Source organism: Tetrao urogallus, assembly GCF_951394365.1.
Source record: "Tetrao urogallus genome assembly, chromosome: 4".
Lineage (NCBI taxonomy): Eukaryota > Metazoa > Chordata > Aves > Galliformes > Phasianidae > Tetrao > Tetrao urogallus.
Genome location: NC_136817.1, coordinates 14,275,494 through 14,293,410, shown reverse-complemented (window position 1 = coordinate 14,293,410; position 17,917 = coordinate 14,275,494). Strand labels below are relative to the sequence as shown.

Genomic DNA, 17,917 nt, shown 5'->3' with positions numbered 1-17,917 from the left:
TCCCATAGCTTAACTCCTTTAAACTTTTTGGCTTCTGGTGACCTTCCACATCACAAATGCTCAAAGACTTGCTGCTACATTCCTATTCCATCACAGTAGCTTCAAACACATTCAAATTCTTAACAGAGGATTTAGACCAGAACACAACCAGTTGCCCTTTTCCAGTGGTGTGCGTTACGTTGAAGAGCACGTGATGCCGCTTATCAGCAATGTTACTGCTTTAAGGAATTCCTCAACAGAGACATCCAGTGCAAGAGACATTTCAAGATTCAAAAAACCTCTCCTTACTTCAGTAACGGCTTCAGTATTTTACCTATTGTGGTCCGGTTTGCATCTTTCATTTTAAGAGAAGACTTTTCCAATGCCCCCTGCTCCTTTGGTGAAGCCTCTGCTTTTGTGCTGACAGTGTCTCCCTGGAGGACGCTTTTTCCAAACACTCTGGCACTATTTGCTCTCTTTAAAGTACTCCCTCCATTCTCCTTTGGACTCAGATCATCAGAGGTTGCTGCTGGCTTCACTTTAGGCAGCCTCTGGGACACAGATCTGGTGATACTTGGAGGTTTGGATGAGGTGGAGAGATCCACTTTTGCACGCTTTGAAGAAGAAGCCACTGTATTCCTTGCAAAGCTGGGGACACTGGATGGTGTTTTGGGAGCACTGACAGGGCTAACTTTGGTGTCATCTACAGGGGCCTGGGGTTTTACGCTGGAGCGACACATCTTCGTCTCATCTGTCTTCGACTTTGCAGTACTCCTAACAGGTTTAGAGCCTGGTTTCTTGAGAGCAACTCTGTCTCTCTCAAAATGAGCACTGCTTGAGGTGACAGTCCCCCTCTGTAACCTTGGCTCTTCTACTGACATGCTGTGCCTGTAAGGACTTCTTGGCAGTGTGTCTGTAGTGCCTCGGACAGAGCTGCGACGAGACAGGCGGCTTTCCACTGTACTAGTCTCACGAAGCGCCGGCTTGGCTTCTGGCTTTTTCACACTGCTTGGTGCTTTGTTTGACCGAGAAATAGGCACCACTTTCCTCATACTTTCATTCTCAGAGGCATTCAAAGTTCTAACAGGTCTGGAAGAAGTTGTGTGGCTAGGGCGAGTGCCACTGGGTTTTGAGGAACTTGGAGATCTGTCTTTCAGAGAGTTTCTCTTTGGTCCTATAGGGTCTTTGTTTTTTACAGCTTTTTCTTTAGAAAGCGTGTGTTTGCTGTTGGCATCGTCCTTATCGTTTGTGGAAGCATGAAGAGACAGATCCTTGGCAGAAGCTGAATTTAGGTTTGGGAAGAGTGTTCTAGGCCTGTACTGAGCACCATTCACAGAAGAGCGTGTTTTGCCAGCCTCACTTCTTACTTCATTGTCTGCTGATTTAAAATCATTCCCCTCTTCAGAGTCCAGTGTCAAAGAACAGTCAGTAGTAGTATCTGACACATAGAACATTGGCCCATCTTCCCTACTTCCCGAAACACTTGTGTCCATTGACACAGGGCTGCTGCTGCCAGGCTCTGAAGTTTCACTCTTGCAACCCATTGCCTTGCCTGTATGGCTGTGGGCCTCTCTGGAGCTTCTGCAAGCTGGAGGCAGATCGTCATCAGCAGTGCTAAGGGAATGCAAGCTTAGATCATCTAGAGTCTCCACATCTGTTCCACCGACATCCTCTAAATATATTAGAGGCATATCCTCTGCTGGCTTTGCTCCTTGAATATCAAACTTCCTTAATCCTTTAACAAGTTCGTGCTCCTCAACTGCAAGGGCCAGAGCATTTATATCAGCAGACTCCTCACAAGAGGCATTGGAAGCATGCATGTTGCAGTTGGTGCTTCGCTGTGGATAATGGGGATTGGTGGTTGAGCCACCAAAGTGATTGGACTGCGCTGGACGCAACTGCAGCAGATCACTACTTTTCCCTTTGGTTTCAGACTGTTGCTGTAAGTGCAAGGTATTTAAATTGGGATTTCTAGTTTCTTTGGATTCAGTCCAGGCTACATTGGGTCTTACTTGTCGGGTGTTTGCACGGGGAAGGCTGTTAAATTTATTGGAATCCTCTTCTTTTGAAATTTCCAGGAAACTCTGCAGCTCTCTGTCTGCAGTAATTCCCAGAGAAAGTCGAGAGCGTTTGGAATTGGGGTTTCTGTATGAAGGGCTTTGAGGTCTCTGCTGCAAGAAGGGAAGAAACTCTTCGAGTCCTTTTTTGGCCAGCATTTCCACATCATTTTCACTGCTGCTCCGCCCAAAGCTTCCAAGCTCTCCAGCAGCCCAGGATCGACGTTTCTCCTCCAGCTCCTTTCGCCTTTGCAGATGATGAAGTTCCTGGATCTCTCGTTCCCTGTTTTCCTGACAAGGAAATGCATAAATCCATGTTACAGAGGACAGCATTCTATGCACGAGAACAAGTTACACAGCTTTATCTTTCCTTTTATTTCCTCCTATCAAAGTTAGTTCCTACTGCTATCACTTTCTCTCCACCCCCAATACATACACACAAAAATTCACCATGGCAACCAGTCTGCAATCATTAACCATATGGACTGCAGTTCCCTGCATAACTAATGCTGGAGGCATATCAGTCCAATTAACATAAGAAAAAAATGCACAAGTCCCCACAGAGCCTGAAAATGTGATCTATCAAACCCAACTAGCTTTTATGTCCGAGCAAAGAATTGTTGCTGTATACAGAGACATTCAAGTCCATGCTCAGTAGGTTTAGAGAGAGCAGTTTTATCTGTTGAGTAAACTTCCAGCTGAGCATTATATTCTTATTTTAAAACAAACTTGTCTGACAAGAATGCAGTCATGGCGTTCTCACATCCCCCCGTATTACAACAACTGTTATTGAAGCAGCAAGTGGAGTTTCCAAGGGTTGCTGTTTATCCCGAACTTGAACATAACAGATTAGAAATTTTGTGAAAAGACATGACTTGCATACGAAAGCAAACGAAAAATCATGCACAATGTCTCACGATCATTATGTAGACATCAACTGATGCCACTTCAACCTCATTCCGGTTTTGGATCTCTTGTTTGCTGTTGGCTTCAAAAATTGACAGCTACAGCAAAGAAGTTGCCCCAGGCACGCTAGAGATTTTGGTAGCTAGGCTGAGGTTTAGAAAGACATAGAAAGAGGCAGTTTGTGTTTGAAAGACAGCATAGTAACACCTTTCTGCTATAATCATTAGCGGTGGTTTACTATGAACAACTACACTTCAACGGACACCTCTAGACTTCAGATTTAATCTAAGTTAAACTTGAGAAAATAACCTGGAAAGTTCAACAGAAATGAAGAACCTGGTTTTCTTCAGTCAGTACAGCTGCAGCAAAAGAAGAGGAAGGCCTAGTCTTCATAAAGATTCAAAAATTAGTTTTCCAGCATGTTAATTTTGTTCTCAGAAAGCCTACATGGCTGTTTAAAAAAAACTCCACACACCTATATTGATCTGAAGCACTGTTTAGTTTGATTTTCCCATTGTTGTGACAACAGAAGAACTGAACAACTATAAATAGTTGCCTGAAAGCTTCCAGTAAACTAAAGTCTAATGCTGAAGCTCTTTTTGATGAATGGGTTAATGTATACCTCTTAACTGGGATTTGAGATCACACAGGGCTGTGAAAGATAAGATGTGCTAGAGACCTCAGAAACTCAACAGCTAAGAAAGGACAAAGAAAAAACTTGCATTTCAGGAAAAATGTGGCAGGGAGCCTTCTTTCACAGGTATGGGATTACAGGATTAACTCTCCACGAACGCTAAAGCTTAACTTTGAATATCCTATTGTAAAGCCAAATAATATCTGCAACAATTATTAATTATGTTCAAGTTCTACGTTAGACACAGAACAGCAGAATATGTTGTTCTCACCCAGAATATGTTTATGGAGGTTTTATTCAAATAATAAACCTATTTTAAACACTCATGAGCACGTTCTAAAATTGCAAAAACAAAGTGTTTTTAACACATGAGATACGCACAGTTGGCCATTGTGGTATAAACCACCTTTTTTGACTGCTGGCTCTGCTGTCCACATGTTACATTCATTTCTCAGAACTGTAGTTCATTAATGTTTTAGGTTAATCCTCACAAAATACTTAGCAAGAAAATCTTTTCAGTATTTGTAATTAAGAGAGTAATTTATCATTTCTGACTAGTTTCTACATAGTTAAGAAAAGCAATCCCCATCGGGCCTTGGAATAACAGCTATCCATTGACCACCTGTATGCAATGTGTGATTATGAATTAAATCCTCAATTCTAAATGATTGAACACGTCCTTCGTAACATGCATGAAGTCACCTCTCACTAAGAAGTCTGCAAGCGTTACTACCATTTCGTTTAATATATTTGTATATTATTCACATGTATAACCACACTCTGGGTGGTAGAGGGCAAGCTAAAGGTACAACATGCATGTTAGCTGAACTTTCAGTCAGCTTGCTACTTACTAATCAGGAATGTTTTTCTCTCTTTCTAAACAAAAGAGTTTATGAAAACTGCTGTCAACTGCAGATTACATAAGGCAGAAAAAACAAATCTGTGTATCCACCTAATTCATGCTAATTATAAAGTCCTAAAAATTATTTCTAACGATAGGTAGACTTTTCTAAACAAAAAACTGTAACCAATGCTGACACTTTTGTGAGTTTTCACTCACAAAAAGCATTTAAAAGACCAAAGTAGCCACTGCCATCACCATTTTGACAAATAGATCAAATACCACAAGATACAAAGCATACCTTACACAGAAAACTATTAATTCACGTGAACCAGTATTTATTTCAATAGAGTGAGAACCTCATTCTGGGCTCAACAGCTTTATGGCAAGCTTAACAGTGCTTACCTTAACAGCCTTGTTGAATCTTAAGCAGAAGTCCCTAAATATCTGGAAACATTCATCCAACTTCATAGTTTCTTTGTCCTCACAGAAAAAGTCAATGAGAGCATTTCCTTCCTTTTCTAATTCTCGTTTCTGGTGTTCTAGCTCCTTTAGATGTCTCACAGCAAACTGTAGAAAAGAACATACAATGGCAAACAGAAAAATTTAAGTAACAACAGTAGAGGTGTATATTAGGAGCTTATGTGTATATTAGGAGCTCGTGTTCCATCCTTGAAGTTGTTACAGATGCCTGAAAATTAAGACTGAGGAAGAACTTCTACTAATCAAAGGAAACTTCCTGTCATTTCAACAAAATGAGGAAAGAAGGGCAAGGAAAATGCATCAGTCAACATTCAAATTCTATTGAATAGGATACAAACTGGGCAAGAGTTCAGAACTTTGAGCAGCAGAACTGCTTAAAGGAACAACCACTGCATTTTTTTGTCTCCCCAGTCTGCATCACCAGCCGTTCAATGCCATCCTTGCACAATACCACATCTGAGAACATTTCTGACTCAAAATAACCTGGTGGAGAAAGTTAATTTCCAGACAAATCAGTTTTCTGATACTAATTCACAACGTCCTAAAGATTTTTCATGCTGCAGCACTGGATTGTGAGAAGGCAGCTGGAGGCACGAGTGACTACTTAAGACAACTTGCTGCCAGGAAGTTACTTGGTAAATTATGCTGGTCGGGTAGGAACAAATCTGACTGGTTAGCATTTAGTGAAAAAAAAGAATGGATTGAAAATAAACTGGACAATTGACAAGAGCATACATAGAAAATAAGTTCCTCCCACATATTTCAGTAATTTATTCATGAGGATGAGATAATGAAAGCTGACTTTTAATCAGCTTGGTTATGACTTATAATTTGAAAACAAAAACTGGAAGTCTTTATGTAAGGTATGCATTTATAAAAAGATATTTTTTTTTCACAACATTTTTTGGAATGTGGCCTAAACAAGGTTGTAGTGTTACATAAAACCAGCTATTAAATTAAAAACGAAAATAAAAAAGCCGAACATGTCAGAACATAACATTAAAGAGTCTGGGCGCAATGGATTTAAGCCAATGATTCAGAGTGAATGAGGACAGCTATTTCAATCTTAACCCGCCTCTTTCTTCATCACCTGCACATCTGAAAAACTACACTATTAACTATACTTGCAAGTTGAGAATCAGGGTGGGTTAAGTTCCAGATCAATATCTGTCTTTCTCTCTCTCTCTTTTTTTTTTTAAACTTGTAATAATTTTCTATAGCATGAAACAAAAATCATTTAATTGAAATGTAATGCATATTTCTCCGGGCATCACCACATATTTGGAAAATACCTAAAACTTTGCTTCAAAGTTAAGCACCATATACATTCATATCTATGAAGTTATTGAGATACTGAAAAAGAAAAGCAGAATCTACCAAGCAGTGATGGTATGGCTTAGAATAATACACTCTGTGCGACGGGTAAATTAGTACAGAAAACAGGCTTTTTTAGCATTCAAGCTTCTAAGAATCCCTCTTCAATTAAATATTCTCAGTAAAAACTCACATGGTCCAGCTTAACATCACAGCTGCCCAAAATATCTGCAAGTTAAGAACAGAAGTAGAGACCAACCCAAATTGTCTTATATTTTAACTACTGATCTTTGTCAGGCATTTAACACACTTGCCCAACAAGCCTTGGGCAACGTACACTCCATACCCCTCCCAGCAAAAACACAATCCTTCCAACTCTCTTACTTCACAAACACCATGTAGTTGGAACACTTTTGTACCACTGATATGGTAGACATATTAAAACAATGCTTCTGTTTATTGACATGTCCACACAAATTACTTTGAGCTGAGGAATGCTCCTATATTCAGATGACAGTAAAACATCAACACGGGTAACCTACAAACCTGCAGAAAGCTTTCCATCTGATAATAGAGTTTTGGGTCTCGTTGGATGCTGTCTTTAACAGATCTTGTCTTGAAAGAGAGTGAGTGGAGCTCTGCTTCTACGTTATCAATGGATAACCTAAAAATGCATATACAGAGAATGCTTATTGAGGAGGAGGAGTTGCCCTTAGGTTAGGCACAATACGCTTCAAAATTGATGCTCAACATGAAGTGCAACCTGGCTTTCAAACAAGACCTACCTGTTCAGAATATCTTTCTAAAGTATAAATCCAAAGTTAGGAGAGAGATAAGCGCATTTCTTCTTATTTGCAACTTAAAAAGATTCCCATGGGGTGTGGTTTCACAATTAATTCCAGCCAGTCCTACCCAGCTATACTTCCTGAAAGGGCAATGCCACTCTGCCAAGTGTTCTTTTTTCTCTCCCTGGGCACTCACTCATTTTCTAGATGGCGGTCGTATCATACTGAGCACAGAAGATTAATCCGATAAAAGCATAAATACATTTCCTTCCAGATGGGTCATTTCCTTAGTCCATCTGACTATATGACCATTTCAGTGCCAAAGCTAGTGCAACAAGGAGTCACACTGCCAACCGGGGCTCCCATTTTGGCAACGGCATTTGGCATCATGAAATTGCACATTACTTTCTTCTAAGTTGTCACTTAGAAGACACACTAAGAAGACATGGGCAACACAGCCCACGATCTCTGCCCGGTAGTTGTAACGTTTCATCTTTCTACCACATACCAGCAGCAGAGCTGCTTCTGTTTTTGGGCACAGGTAACTCAAATCTAAGGCCACAAGAAAGAGCTTCTCATCCGATGTAATCTGAGCTGTACCCTGGGAGACTTGTTTTCCATATGATGAGAACTCAAACCCAAATCTCTCAGTCATTTTGAGGATCAACACTTCTAAACCTATGGCATTTCTTTCACAGGAGAATTGAGCTTTGTCTATCAGCTGATGCATTACTGTTTCCAGAATGGTTAAAAAAAACAACAACTGCACATGCATTCCTAACTACTTTCAATCAACAGCACTTAAAACAGTGAAGCTGAAAATACGCAGCCGACCAACTGAAGCACACACGGTGAGAGCATGGTGACAGCACGCATAAATAAATAGAATGCCGGAGTATTTTTCTGCGTACTTCAGGTAAGCACTCTGTGCTGGGAAAATCTTATGTGTTTTTGCAAATGAGAAAAGGCGTAGACAATTCTGCTTTAGAAGGCGGATAAAGGACTACAGGGTTGAAAGGCAAGATAAAAAAAAAAGACGTACATAATGGTGGTTGTTTTAACACAGTCTGATTGGAAGGATTTACGAGCAATTTATACACGACAGCTGTCTCTCTGATAAAGAAAGATCTTCCTCACACCCAATTGTAAGACACACATTTTTTTTTGTTCAATTTTCCTGTAGAATGCATCCCCCGAAAAGATTTCTTCATGAGTTACAACAGAATATTTTCAACATTAACAAATGGGATCAAAGAACAAAATGGCTAGAAAAGTACCACCAATTTTCAGATTCTGTCTACTCCCCTGCAGTTTTCCAGGGGGCTTGAATACTGAGGGAAGCTACATTCCTCAGCAAGCAATAGGGCAGACTGCCAAGAAGGTGTGTGGGTTGGATGGCAGAGAGCCACACAGGTGGTCCATCAAAAATTTTCTGATTAACTGCATGGCCACTCCTTTCCTCAGAAGATTTCAGAGTTCTTTGCAGACATGACTTAATTTTTCATCAGATGTGAGAGATTGGAGCAATTTTACAGTTCAGACAACAATGTAAATAGAGTGCCCAAATGTCAAGTAGTAAGGAAGTAGTGAACTGGGAACAGAACTCCAGGATCACTAGCTTCCAGTTTTGTGCTTTAGATCACAACGTCTCACAAAAGCAAGTACAGTTATCTAGGTATGAATTAGATTAACATTATGCAGCTAAAGACAATGATGCGAACTTGCAGAGCCCCCAAACCTTTCAGATTTTCCACCCAAGACTGAAACAGAGAAGCAAACCAAATATAAAATATCTAAAAAAAGCCAAGGCCAGCACCTATATCAGAAACCAGACTTGCAAGAATGCTGTAGACTGCTCAGAGACAGACAAAAGTTGTTTTAAGGAAAAAAAAAAAAAAAAAAAAGAAAAGCATAATTCTGATCTCTTAAAAGCAGCATATACGCACGCGTTATTTGACAGAGACAAAACTGCAAAACACCTACGGAGATCACGTCAGAAAAAAACCTTATACCCGAAGGCACATTGCAGGCATACTTCTGCTAGCAAATGGAAATGAAGCCCTCAAAGCTACTGTAAACATTTGTAAAGATCTCAGGTTTTGTACCAAGACTTTTTTGAATAAACCTAATTGCTGCACGAATCAGAGTTCCAAGTCACAGTTTAACCATAAGTTTTCAGGTTTCTTTTGACTTACCTGGCAGCCTCATGAACATCCCTAATTTTCTCTGAAAAGTTGAGAAGGGCAGCATCTTTCTTCTGGGCTTCCTGAAACAAACAGAACAAAGCCAAAACATACACAAGCTATTAACATTCCATTGCCACAAAGAAACACCTAGAAGTCCAGCAGTTCTAAAGCCTCTGGGAGCGTACTTAAAGGTTTCTCTCCGTGCTCTTTCTTCCAGCTCAATCCTAACACAATTCAGCAGAAAATACTTCTTTAAAGAAAGACGAGGATCAGAACTAGAAACAAACAACAATTCCATTTTGCAATGCACAGCAATAGCAGCTTCTACCACTGAACACAAAAGACACCTATACTGATAGGGAATGCTAGAGAAAGGACAATTTACTGATGGCCATTGTTTGAGGAGATACAAACATCGGTTAATGCTCCATTGTTACCCAACTAGCAATCTCTTAAATCAGTTTGTATACAGTTAAGCCAAGTCACATATAGAAACATTTAAATTTTAAAATCAGGAAGTTTAAAAATAAGAAAAAATAGCTGAAAACAAATTTAAAAAAAGGTCACAGCAGCTTTAAAAGTACTTGTTAGTCATCAAGGGTGGAAAAAAACAACAAACAACAACAAGGAAATATGCTGCTGAAATGATTCAGCAAGAAGAATAAGAAGCCACATCTACAGTATAAAAATTCAGGACAGTAAGAGAACTACCACAGTGATGAAGTTAGACAAAGGTAAGATTCTACATGAGATTAACACCTCAAGTTTGCTACGGATTTCCCATGGATAGGATGGCCAGACATAGAGAAAACAGTGAATTTTGTGGTTGAAAAGCAAACATTTAAATCCAAGTCGTAAGCCACTTTATGGAGACACATGGCTCCTTCTGTTCCTGATTATCTATGGCTCCAGATTTGTATCAGTTACTTATACCAACAAAATAGTTTTCATATATACCAGCGCAACAAAATGCAGCAGACTCATCCCAGGTTTGTTGGCTTTTGTATCCGCCAGCTTGAGCAGTGATGACAGCTTAAATCCAACAGCATTGCCAGCATACCCTCCCTAAAAAGAAATGAGCAAACAGTTGCGGTGTGTGAAATAAATGGACTGCAACACTAACAAGGAAGTCTGGTCAATCAGCCGTCCACATTCTGGATGTCACTTACCGCGTTCATAATATTCCCAGCCTGAAGGACCAAGTGCAGTATGGAATGCAGCTCCTCACAAGTCATTAGCTCTGTAAGGAATAGAAAATTGCTGTCTAACAATTGTTTGTTTAGAAATACGTGCAGAGTTGCCAAACTCTTCAAGCTTTCAAAGATGAGGATTTTTATTTTAACAGGATACTACAGTGAACTGAAAATTGGGAAAAAAAATATACTCTATAATTCAGAGTCTCAGTCACAGCTGGCAAACCTCATGTACGTGTTCAGACTTCAGCTCTGCAAGTGTAGTATTTCCAAGGCAACCCATGGCAGCTCACAAAACATTTGGGGTCTAATCCTGCAATGCGCAAAGTATCTTATGCAAGTACCCTTACCTCCTACTAAAATTAGTGCAAGGCAAATGTTCTGCACCTCGCAGGGTCTGTTTGCCATCTGTCAGGATTGGGCTAGGAACCATTATTCCTCTTAGGAAACTCAGCCATCAGGTCTCAAAAGACGCCAGGCAATGTTTAAGTTTTCAAGACGTACCACCCCACTGCCACTATGAATCACCACTTTATTTCTATATGATAACCAACTTGGAGTGACATTTATTTCACTTTAGTGGCATCAAAGATGATTCAGCACAAAGTTCTATTCAGTGTGAAGGAAAGCCAAATGGAATAAAACTGGCACTTAAAGGTTCTCCATCAGAAGCCTGCTCTGCACACATGCCCTTTTTGCAAAATGCACAGTACTGCTCTATCTGAATTCATACACTTCTTCATCTGCACATAGGAACACCTGCTGAGGGCAGTACCTTAGAAATAAGATACAGAAATCCAAAACTGTTCAGAGTTAACAAATGAGCATTACACAAATGGCACAGTAAACTAAGTACCTGCAAATTCATAAGTCACTGTATAGCAAGAAAAATAATGTAAGCTGTTTTTAATGTAATAAATATGTTTTACACTGATTAACATAATAGAACATAGAATCCTCTTGATTACAGTTTAAACATTTTAAAGAAGTATTTCACCACAAAGTTCACATTTTACAACTCCTTTACCCCACATTTAACTGCTTAACATAGTACACCATCATTTTGGAGGCAGACAGCCCTTGTATCTTTGGATTTCAGTATTAGCAGGCTAAAAACATGTAACTAATTACACAGTCTTTGATCTAACAACATAGAGGTAAGAGAGCAAGGGAGAAGAAAGAGAGAATACAAAAGGGAACACCAAATTTCATAAGGTAAATAAGAGAAAGCAATATCTAAAGACTCTGCATAGTGAGAACCTACTCAGTGTCATTAGGGGACGCATCCATTTGCAGGCTAGATGAGAATCCACCAAGCTATTTAGACCATTTTAACCCTGAGTGATTATCAGCGTTAGAATTTAAGTAAATGTTCTCTCAGCTTAATTACAAGGAAAGAAACCTGGCAGATAGGAATAGAAAAGTAGGCAGAATTCCTAAACAACTTCAGGCTATCAACAAACCCTGAAGTGCAAAGACCAAATGGAAAAGTGCACACGAGTTCGAGTGGACTCAAAACAGGGAAGCTCAGTCTGATTTGCATGACTGGCCTGATGAAGGAGTAGGAGACCAAAGTGTCTCGTCTGGAGGGAATGAATTCATCAGTTCCCAAATGTCCTGGGTGAAGGACATGAAGGACAATAGGGTGCGGCTGCTTTAATGCACAACATATTCCATCACATGTGTTTGTTGCTCAAAACAAAGTACAACAATTTCAATGAGCTCCCAATAAAAGGTCAAACTCAAACCTCAGCTTAAGGTAAGGGATGCTTTCCTGAGACAGGAGGACCAGTCCAATCCTCGCTGTTGGGAAGAACACAACAATTTTTTCCCCTTTTCCATCACTAGAAATGACTACCCTAAGCACTAGTGCTCATAGTTGAATTATTTTTACTACTGTGCCTTTCTGCCCAACTAGAAGTAGTTTAGATAATATCACTGAATTTACCAGCAGGAAGCAGGACTTTCATACTGAGGAAAAAGACAAATAGGTAACTCACGGTGTCTGAAAAGGTTAGTATTAATAATAAACAAAATTAAGAAATGAGTAATTATCATGCAGAGTACAAGACACCAGATTAATTTAGGAATAACCAGTTGGAACATTTCAAAGCTTGTGAAATGCAGAGAACATGAATTCAACAAAAAAGGTTTTTAGCTCATCAATACTGCAATCTCAAAAGGCAACTGCATATAGAGAAATTTCAAAATTATACAGTGATTTTCACTGTACATCTCTGAATGTGAGCAAAGAAGAGTAACGACTGGAGTCAGCCACAGTGTCAGTGATGCATGAATGAGCAAACTGCAGTCAAAAGACAATGGCTTGCCCTACTTTAGTCATGGACACTTTAGGTTCTGTTGGTACGAGATACACTGTTAGTATCTTTGGTCACGAACTAGTGAGTCCAAGGTCTCCAGACTTTTTATTTTGGAAGCAAAGATTCACCAGGCACACCCTGATGGCGTTTGTCAGAGGGGAGTTAGCTTCTTTTTAATAGCCAAGGTACCTGAAATTCAAGCTCTCGTCTTCATAATGCAGACTAATTAACATGCTAACAAAAACAAGAGTATTATACGTGTCCCAACATGCTTAATTACCTTTTGTTGCCTGTCTTATAATTTTCATGTCATCCTGTAGAGAAGCACAGGAGGGTGAGAACTCCCTCTCTAACACCATGGCTTCAATCCTAAGAGCATAGCTGGAGTACACAAACAAAGAGGTTTAGAACTGACAGCCAAAAGAGAATACATAATGAACAAAATAAACCTAGGATCTCCTTACTTTGGCACCTGGATTAGTAAATACATGAAGGAATCAGCTTGAGATAGTTTTGATACATCTCCATCAAAGGCTTTTAATTTCTTCACCTGGAAAAGAAAAAAAAAAAAACCACTAGCAAAAAGTCTTATGGAAGATCAAGATTAACTTGATTCTGGAAGGAAACACCCAGAAAAACAGTAAATTTAGCAAGAGTTGAGAGAGTGTGCTCAATGATTTCATTGCCCAAAGTCCTGTAATTTGCACACATGGTAATCAGAAAAAAAATAAAACCAATAACATCACTCTCCTCCTAAATACCTAGGTAAATAATCTGATGGAATAAACCTGGTGCCATCACTCTGTCACTCATCCACGTCCCCAGCTATTCCTCCATACTCATATTCACTCAGTGTAAAAAAGAATGATTAGCCTCTTCACTACGTTTAGAACACCCTGTTTGCCAATGTCCCCAAGAAAGTTGGCTCTTTTCTGTCTCACTGGTCCATTTGCCATTCTCTAGCTGAATTTTTGTTCTGTCAGAAAACAGCTGCTTAAGTGATGATCTGAAAAATGATTCTCAATTCTCCAACAACTATGATATACACTTGGGCATAACCTAAAGTATTGGGTGTATTTTAAAGCAAACCGTGTTCAGCATTTTCAGCAAAGGACAGACTAAGTCTCTTCGGCACAGTGCAGCTGTCTCCCAGATACCTGATTCAACCATCTCGTCTAAAACTCCCTTAAAGGGTAAAACTTCATGCTCTTGAGTTTTTTGGGTTTGGTTTTTTTTTTTCATTCCCACGAAATAATTTAACAAGAAATGCAAGGATGCATTTTGAAGTTCTTTGTGGTCAGTGCTTTGAGAAGAACATTTACATGTTAAGGAAATATCAGTGCATTCATTTTGCCAATCTTCCCCCCCAGCTCCACGAAAATCCATATATTTGCATGATCTACAAGCCACTCATCTGCCCACGTACTTAGTATTTGTTTATACTGAAGAAATGGAATATATATGCACATATATTTAAGTATAACTGGGATTTCTTCCACATTTCCCAACACAGCAATCACATCCAAAAGCAGAGCTCACTCACAGTTATGCCATTTCTTCATCTAACCAACTTCACATCCACTGTCAGTTACACATTTCCACTGATCTACACATTAGCTCACCATACTTCCCCTTTACAGTGTTACACCTAAGGCCCACCCAGATGGGCTACAGTTTGAGGAAGCACATTCAGGTACAGCATATTCAGGAACACTACATCAGGACATCAATAGTTTCCAAGCTGCTCAGATTTAGCCAGATACCAACGAGTTCTTTTAAACATCAGGTTCCAAATTAATCACTTATTTTTTCTGTTTTCATGGTGTTAAAAATTCAAAATAAATAAATAAGTTATATATTAACTTCATAACTTTATATATATATAAGTTACATATATAAATAAAATGGAGGAGAACATGCTATACTAAATCAGAAATTTAAGATGAGTTCTGGAATAACAGAATAAAAGGATTTTTAAATCACTTTGTCCTGCTTCACGTATATTCTTTTTCCATACCATACAAATACTAGAATTTTTGAGAGCGTATTAGTAAAGAGAAGACGAACATTGGAAATTGGATCTGGAACAATAAAACTTCTTTTTCATACTTTAAAACAAATTAAGAAAAGAAACCCACTAGTGACAGAAAAGGAGAATTCTAATCAAAAGAGCTATTTTTATTCAGGCTATCTAACTTGATTTCCTTACCTGCCATTTAACTCAAGATACTCAGACAAAAGCTCCTTCTAAAGATAAACTGCATGCCATTTATTTGAGGCCTGAGAAAAGCCCTAATTAACAGAGGCACTCAAGAAGCCTGACAACGAAAAACAGGAAAGACCAGACCTGACATCCTTGATATTTCTAAGGTGTTAAAATACGCAAGAAACAAGACAAACACTTTTTCCCTCCATTATGAAGTGGTGGAGGAGAAATAGTAGATATCTTGAGCTTTGCACGGGTGGTTCTTTAACCTTCCCAGAAAACAGTGGTCTACCTGTTAAACAACAAAATCTGCAAGTTATCTAACTTTAATTGAAGACGTTGCAAAAACAAAAGTTTGCCTTAAGATGACACAAGCATTTAGGTTTTAAGAGGAAAAGAGAAAAGAAGTACAACACCACCCGCAAATCACCAAGATCAAGATCAGGTAACCACAGTCATTTATAGAAAGGTATAATTTTAAGATTTAAATGCACAAGAAGTAAAAAAAAAAAAAAAAAAAAAAAAAAAAAAAAGTCCTGAGATTAATAAATTAATAAATATTAACTTACTCATGCTGCCTGTAATACATTTACATTTTGCCAGTACTTTCTTTTGACAATAAGTAGCCACCAATGTTATCTACGTGAAATGTTAATGGTGCAGCGTGAACTTTGTTTCCTGAGATTTGAACATTGAAGCGTTTTATGGACACTGGATGAAATTCACTTTCTATCAACCCATAGTAGGAAAAATGACTGGAGAGATATGAATGAATCCACCCAGAGGAATTTGCTGATAGAAGCAAAATGAAAGACATTAACTCAGCTGCTTTCTGATCAGAATAAAAATAAAATAAAATAAATAATAACAATAAAAAAGGCAGATGAGTGAGGTGATTTCTTGCATTTAAATCGTCTGGATGTGAGACTGAATCCTATGTTAACTCCATCTTAAAACTCTAAAAACTTAGGGGAATGGTTAAGGTCAGGTAGGAAAACTTTTTCAGAATCATTAAGGTTGGAAAAGATCACTAAGATCACTTAGTCCAGCCACCAACCCATCCCCACCATACCCATTAACCATGTCCCTCAGTGCCACATCCACATGGTTTGAACACCTCTGGGTGACTCCCCCACCTGCCCAGGCAGCCTGTGCCAGCGTCTCACTGTTCTGAGAAGAAATGTTTTCTAATATCCAACCTGAACCTTCCCTGGTACACAACTGAAGGCCACTTCTTCTCATTCTATCATTTGCGTGCATTTCCTCCCTACTATAGATTTCACAATCAAAAAAGATCAGTTCTTCCACCTCTTCCGTCAGGAAGCAGAAAATAAACAGTTACTTGACTTAACTGACTCTACCTAAAACTGAACAAACAACTTCTTGAACCCCAAAGCTAAAAATGACTCAAATGGGCTTTGGATAGCTGCCCTTCATCTGCCAAGGGAGGCTGCACAGAAGCCCACAGGGGCTGCCTCTTCTCTCTGCAGACCTGTTGTCTAGTTCTTCTTAAAGAGAACCAAGATTGCCCAATGGCTCCCACAAGTGGGATACCAACCACGACTAGGAAGTGCTAAGAAACTATGGGTATTGACAACAATGTTGTCATTAATCATGTTAAAAGATAAAACAGGTTTATAATTAGTGCAAGAACACAAAAGAGCTTAAAAAAAAATGTGGTTTATTTTAAAGTTACAATGAATAACTCATACTTTTCTAGCCTTGACCTCCTCTCACCAAGCATAACAAAATTTTTTCCACAACAGTAGCAACCACGTAACAAGATACAGCGGCATAATGCACACATGCAGGACAGCTTAATTATATCGTATGCTCATCTCTGTATTACTTAAATTGGGCAAAGAGCTACTAATTTATTTTTTTTCATTATATTTGTATATGGAATAAGCATTCGCACTGTCCATGCATGCTCGTGCACATTAAGTCAGATTTTAGATACAGGAGGTTTCTCACGTAAGTAATTTGCCTCATTCTAAAAGCAGTTATGAAACACTGAAAGCCTGACCTTTTAATTGATTTGTAATTGGAGTAAATATGTCCATTGCAAATGTCTCATCATTCCTCACAGATAGAAAAGCTACTGCGCTCCTGCCCCTCAAGTTCTCAGACATTTTTTGGTTACCAGCAGTACTCACAAGCAGCAGGATTTAACTTTGAGGCACAAAACAGGTACGTTGCACTGCTAACCAGAGACCCACTATCTCTGAAGAAGAATATAAGCTAGCACAAAACTCATCCCCATATCAGCCCGTAAATAAGTATCTCCCCACATGTCAACAAAATAAGAGAATAATTCCCCATATTAAAAATAAACAAAGGCAAGCGCAATGGTCCTGAGAAGTAAACATGTTCCTTGTTGTTGGCTTTGAGTGCGATGACTTTTATGTTTTGTTTTGTATTACTTCCATGTGATTGCAAATACCCATGGGCACTAGAGAAAAACGTAAGTGAAAAACACCAAAACTCAAGAATGAATCACTGAGAAATTAAAACACAAGGGCACGTGCAAAAGCAGCTAATGTATTAGGTAGTGAGATACCACAAGGCTTATGCCCAGGTAGTGGCACGCCTCTCTCAGCTAATGGTAAAAACGAACTGAAAAAAACCTGTAGTGAAAAAAGGTGAAAAAAGGAAGAAGGAATGAAAAATCTGAAGGATGGCTAGCCATGTACACCACTGGCTGAATAAAGAAGGAGGAGACAGTTATTATACAAACATGGCACGAAAAGCGTAGAGCTGACAGACAGAAACCAGCCCAGTAGAGCAGGTGACAGATGACTTGGGTTTTAAAACAGAATGTAAGAGCAAAGGACAGACTTGAAACACTGTGAAGGAGGAGTTGATAACCTGGGCGTGCATTATGGGTGAGCTCATCAGCAGTATAACACACTGGATATTTAAAACACAAATTCTGGCTATTCTAGCTTATTAAACACTGGACTCCCTCAATTTTTTCCAGTCTGGGCCTGCTGAACAGTGCAATGATGTGCA

The 17,917-nt window shown here is 39.1% G+C and overlaps 1 protein-coding gene across 1 annotated transcript in view; it reads right to left on the bottom strand.

Annotated features, from left to right (window-relative positions):
• Positions 1–284: 284 nt before the first annotated feature.
• The window catches only part of FHDC1 (FH2 domain containing 1), a gene marked incomplete at both ends in the record, with an annotated part of 28,154 nt that continues 10,521 nt past the window's right edge, over positions 285–17,917 (bottom strand). The window contains 8 exons of the mRNA XM_079535075.1: positions 285–2,327; positions 4,823–4,987; positions 6,761–6,878; positions 9,195–9,265; positions 10,143–10,250; positions 10,355–10,425; positions 12,980–13,080; positions 13,164–13,249. Of these exons, the coding sequence (XP_079391201.1) occupies positions 285–2,327; positions 4,823–4,987; positions 6,761–6,878; positions 9,195–9,265; positions 10,143–10,250; positions 10,355–10,425; positions 12,980–13,080; positions 13,164–13,249 (2,763 nt within the window). The remainder of the gene's footprint in view (positions 2,328–4,822; positions 4,988–6,760; positions 6,879–9,194; positions 9,266–10,142; positions 10,251–10,354; positions 10,426–12,979; positions 13,081–13,163; positions 13,250–17,917) is intronic.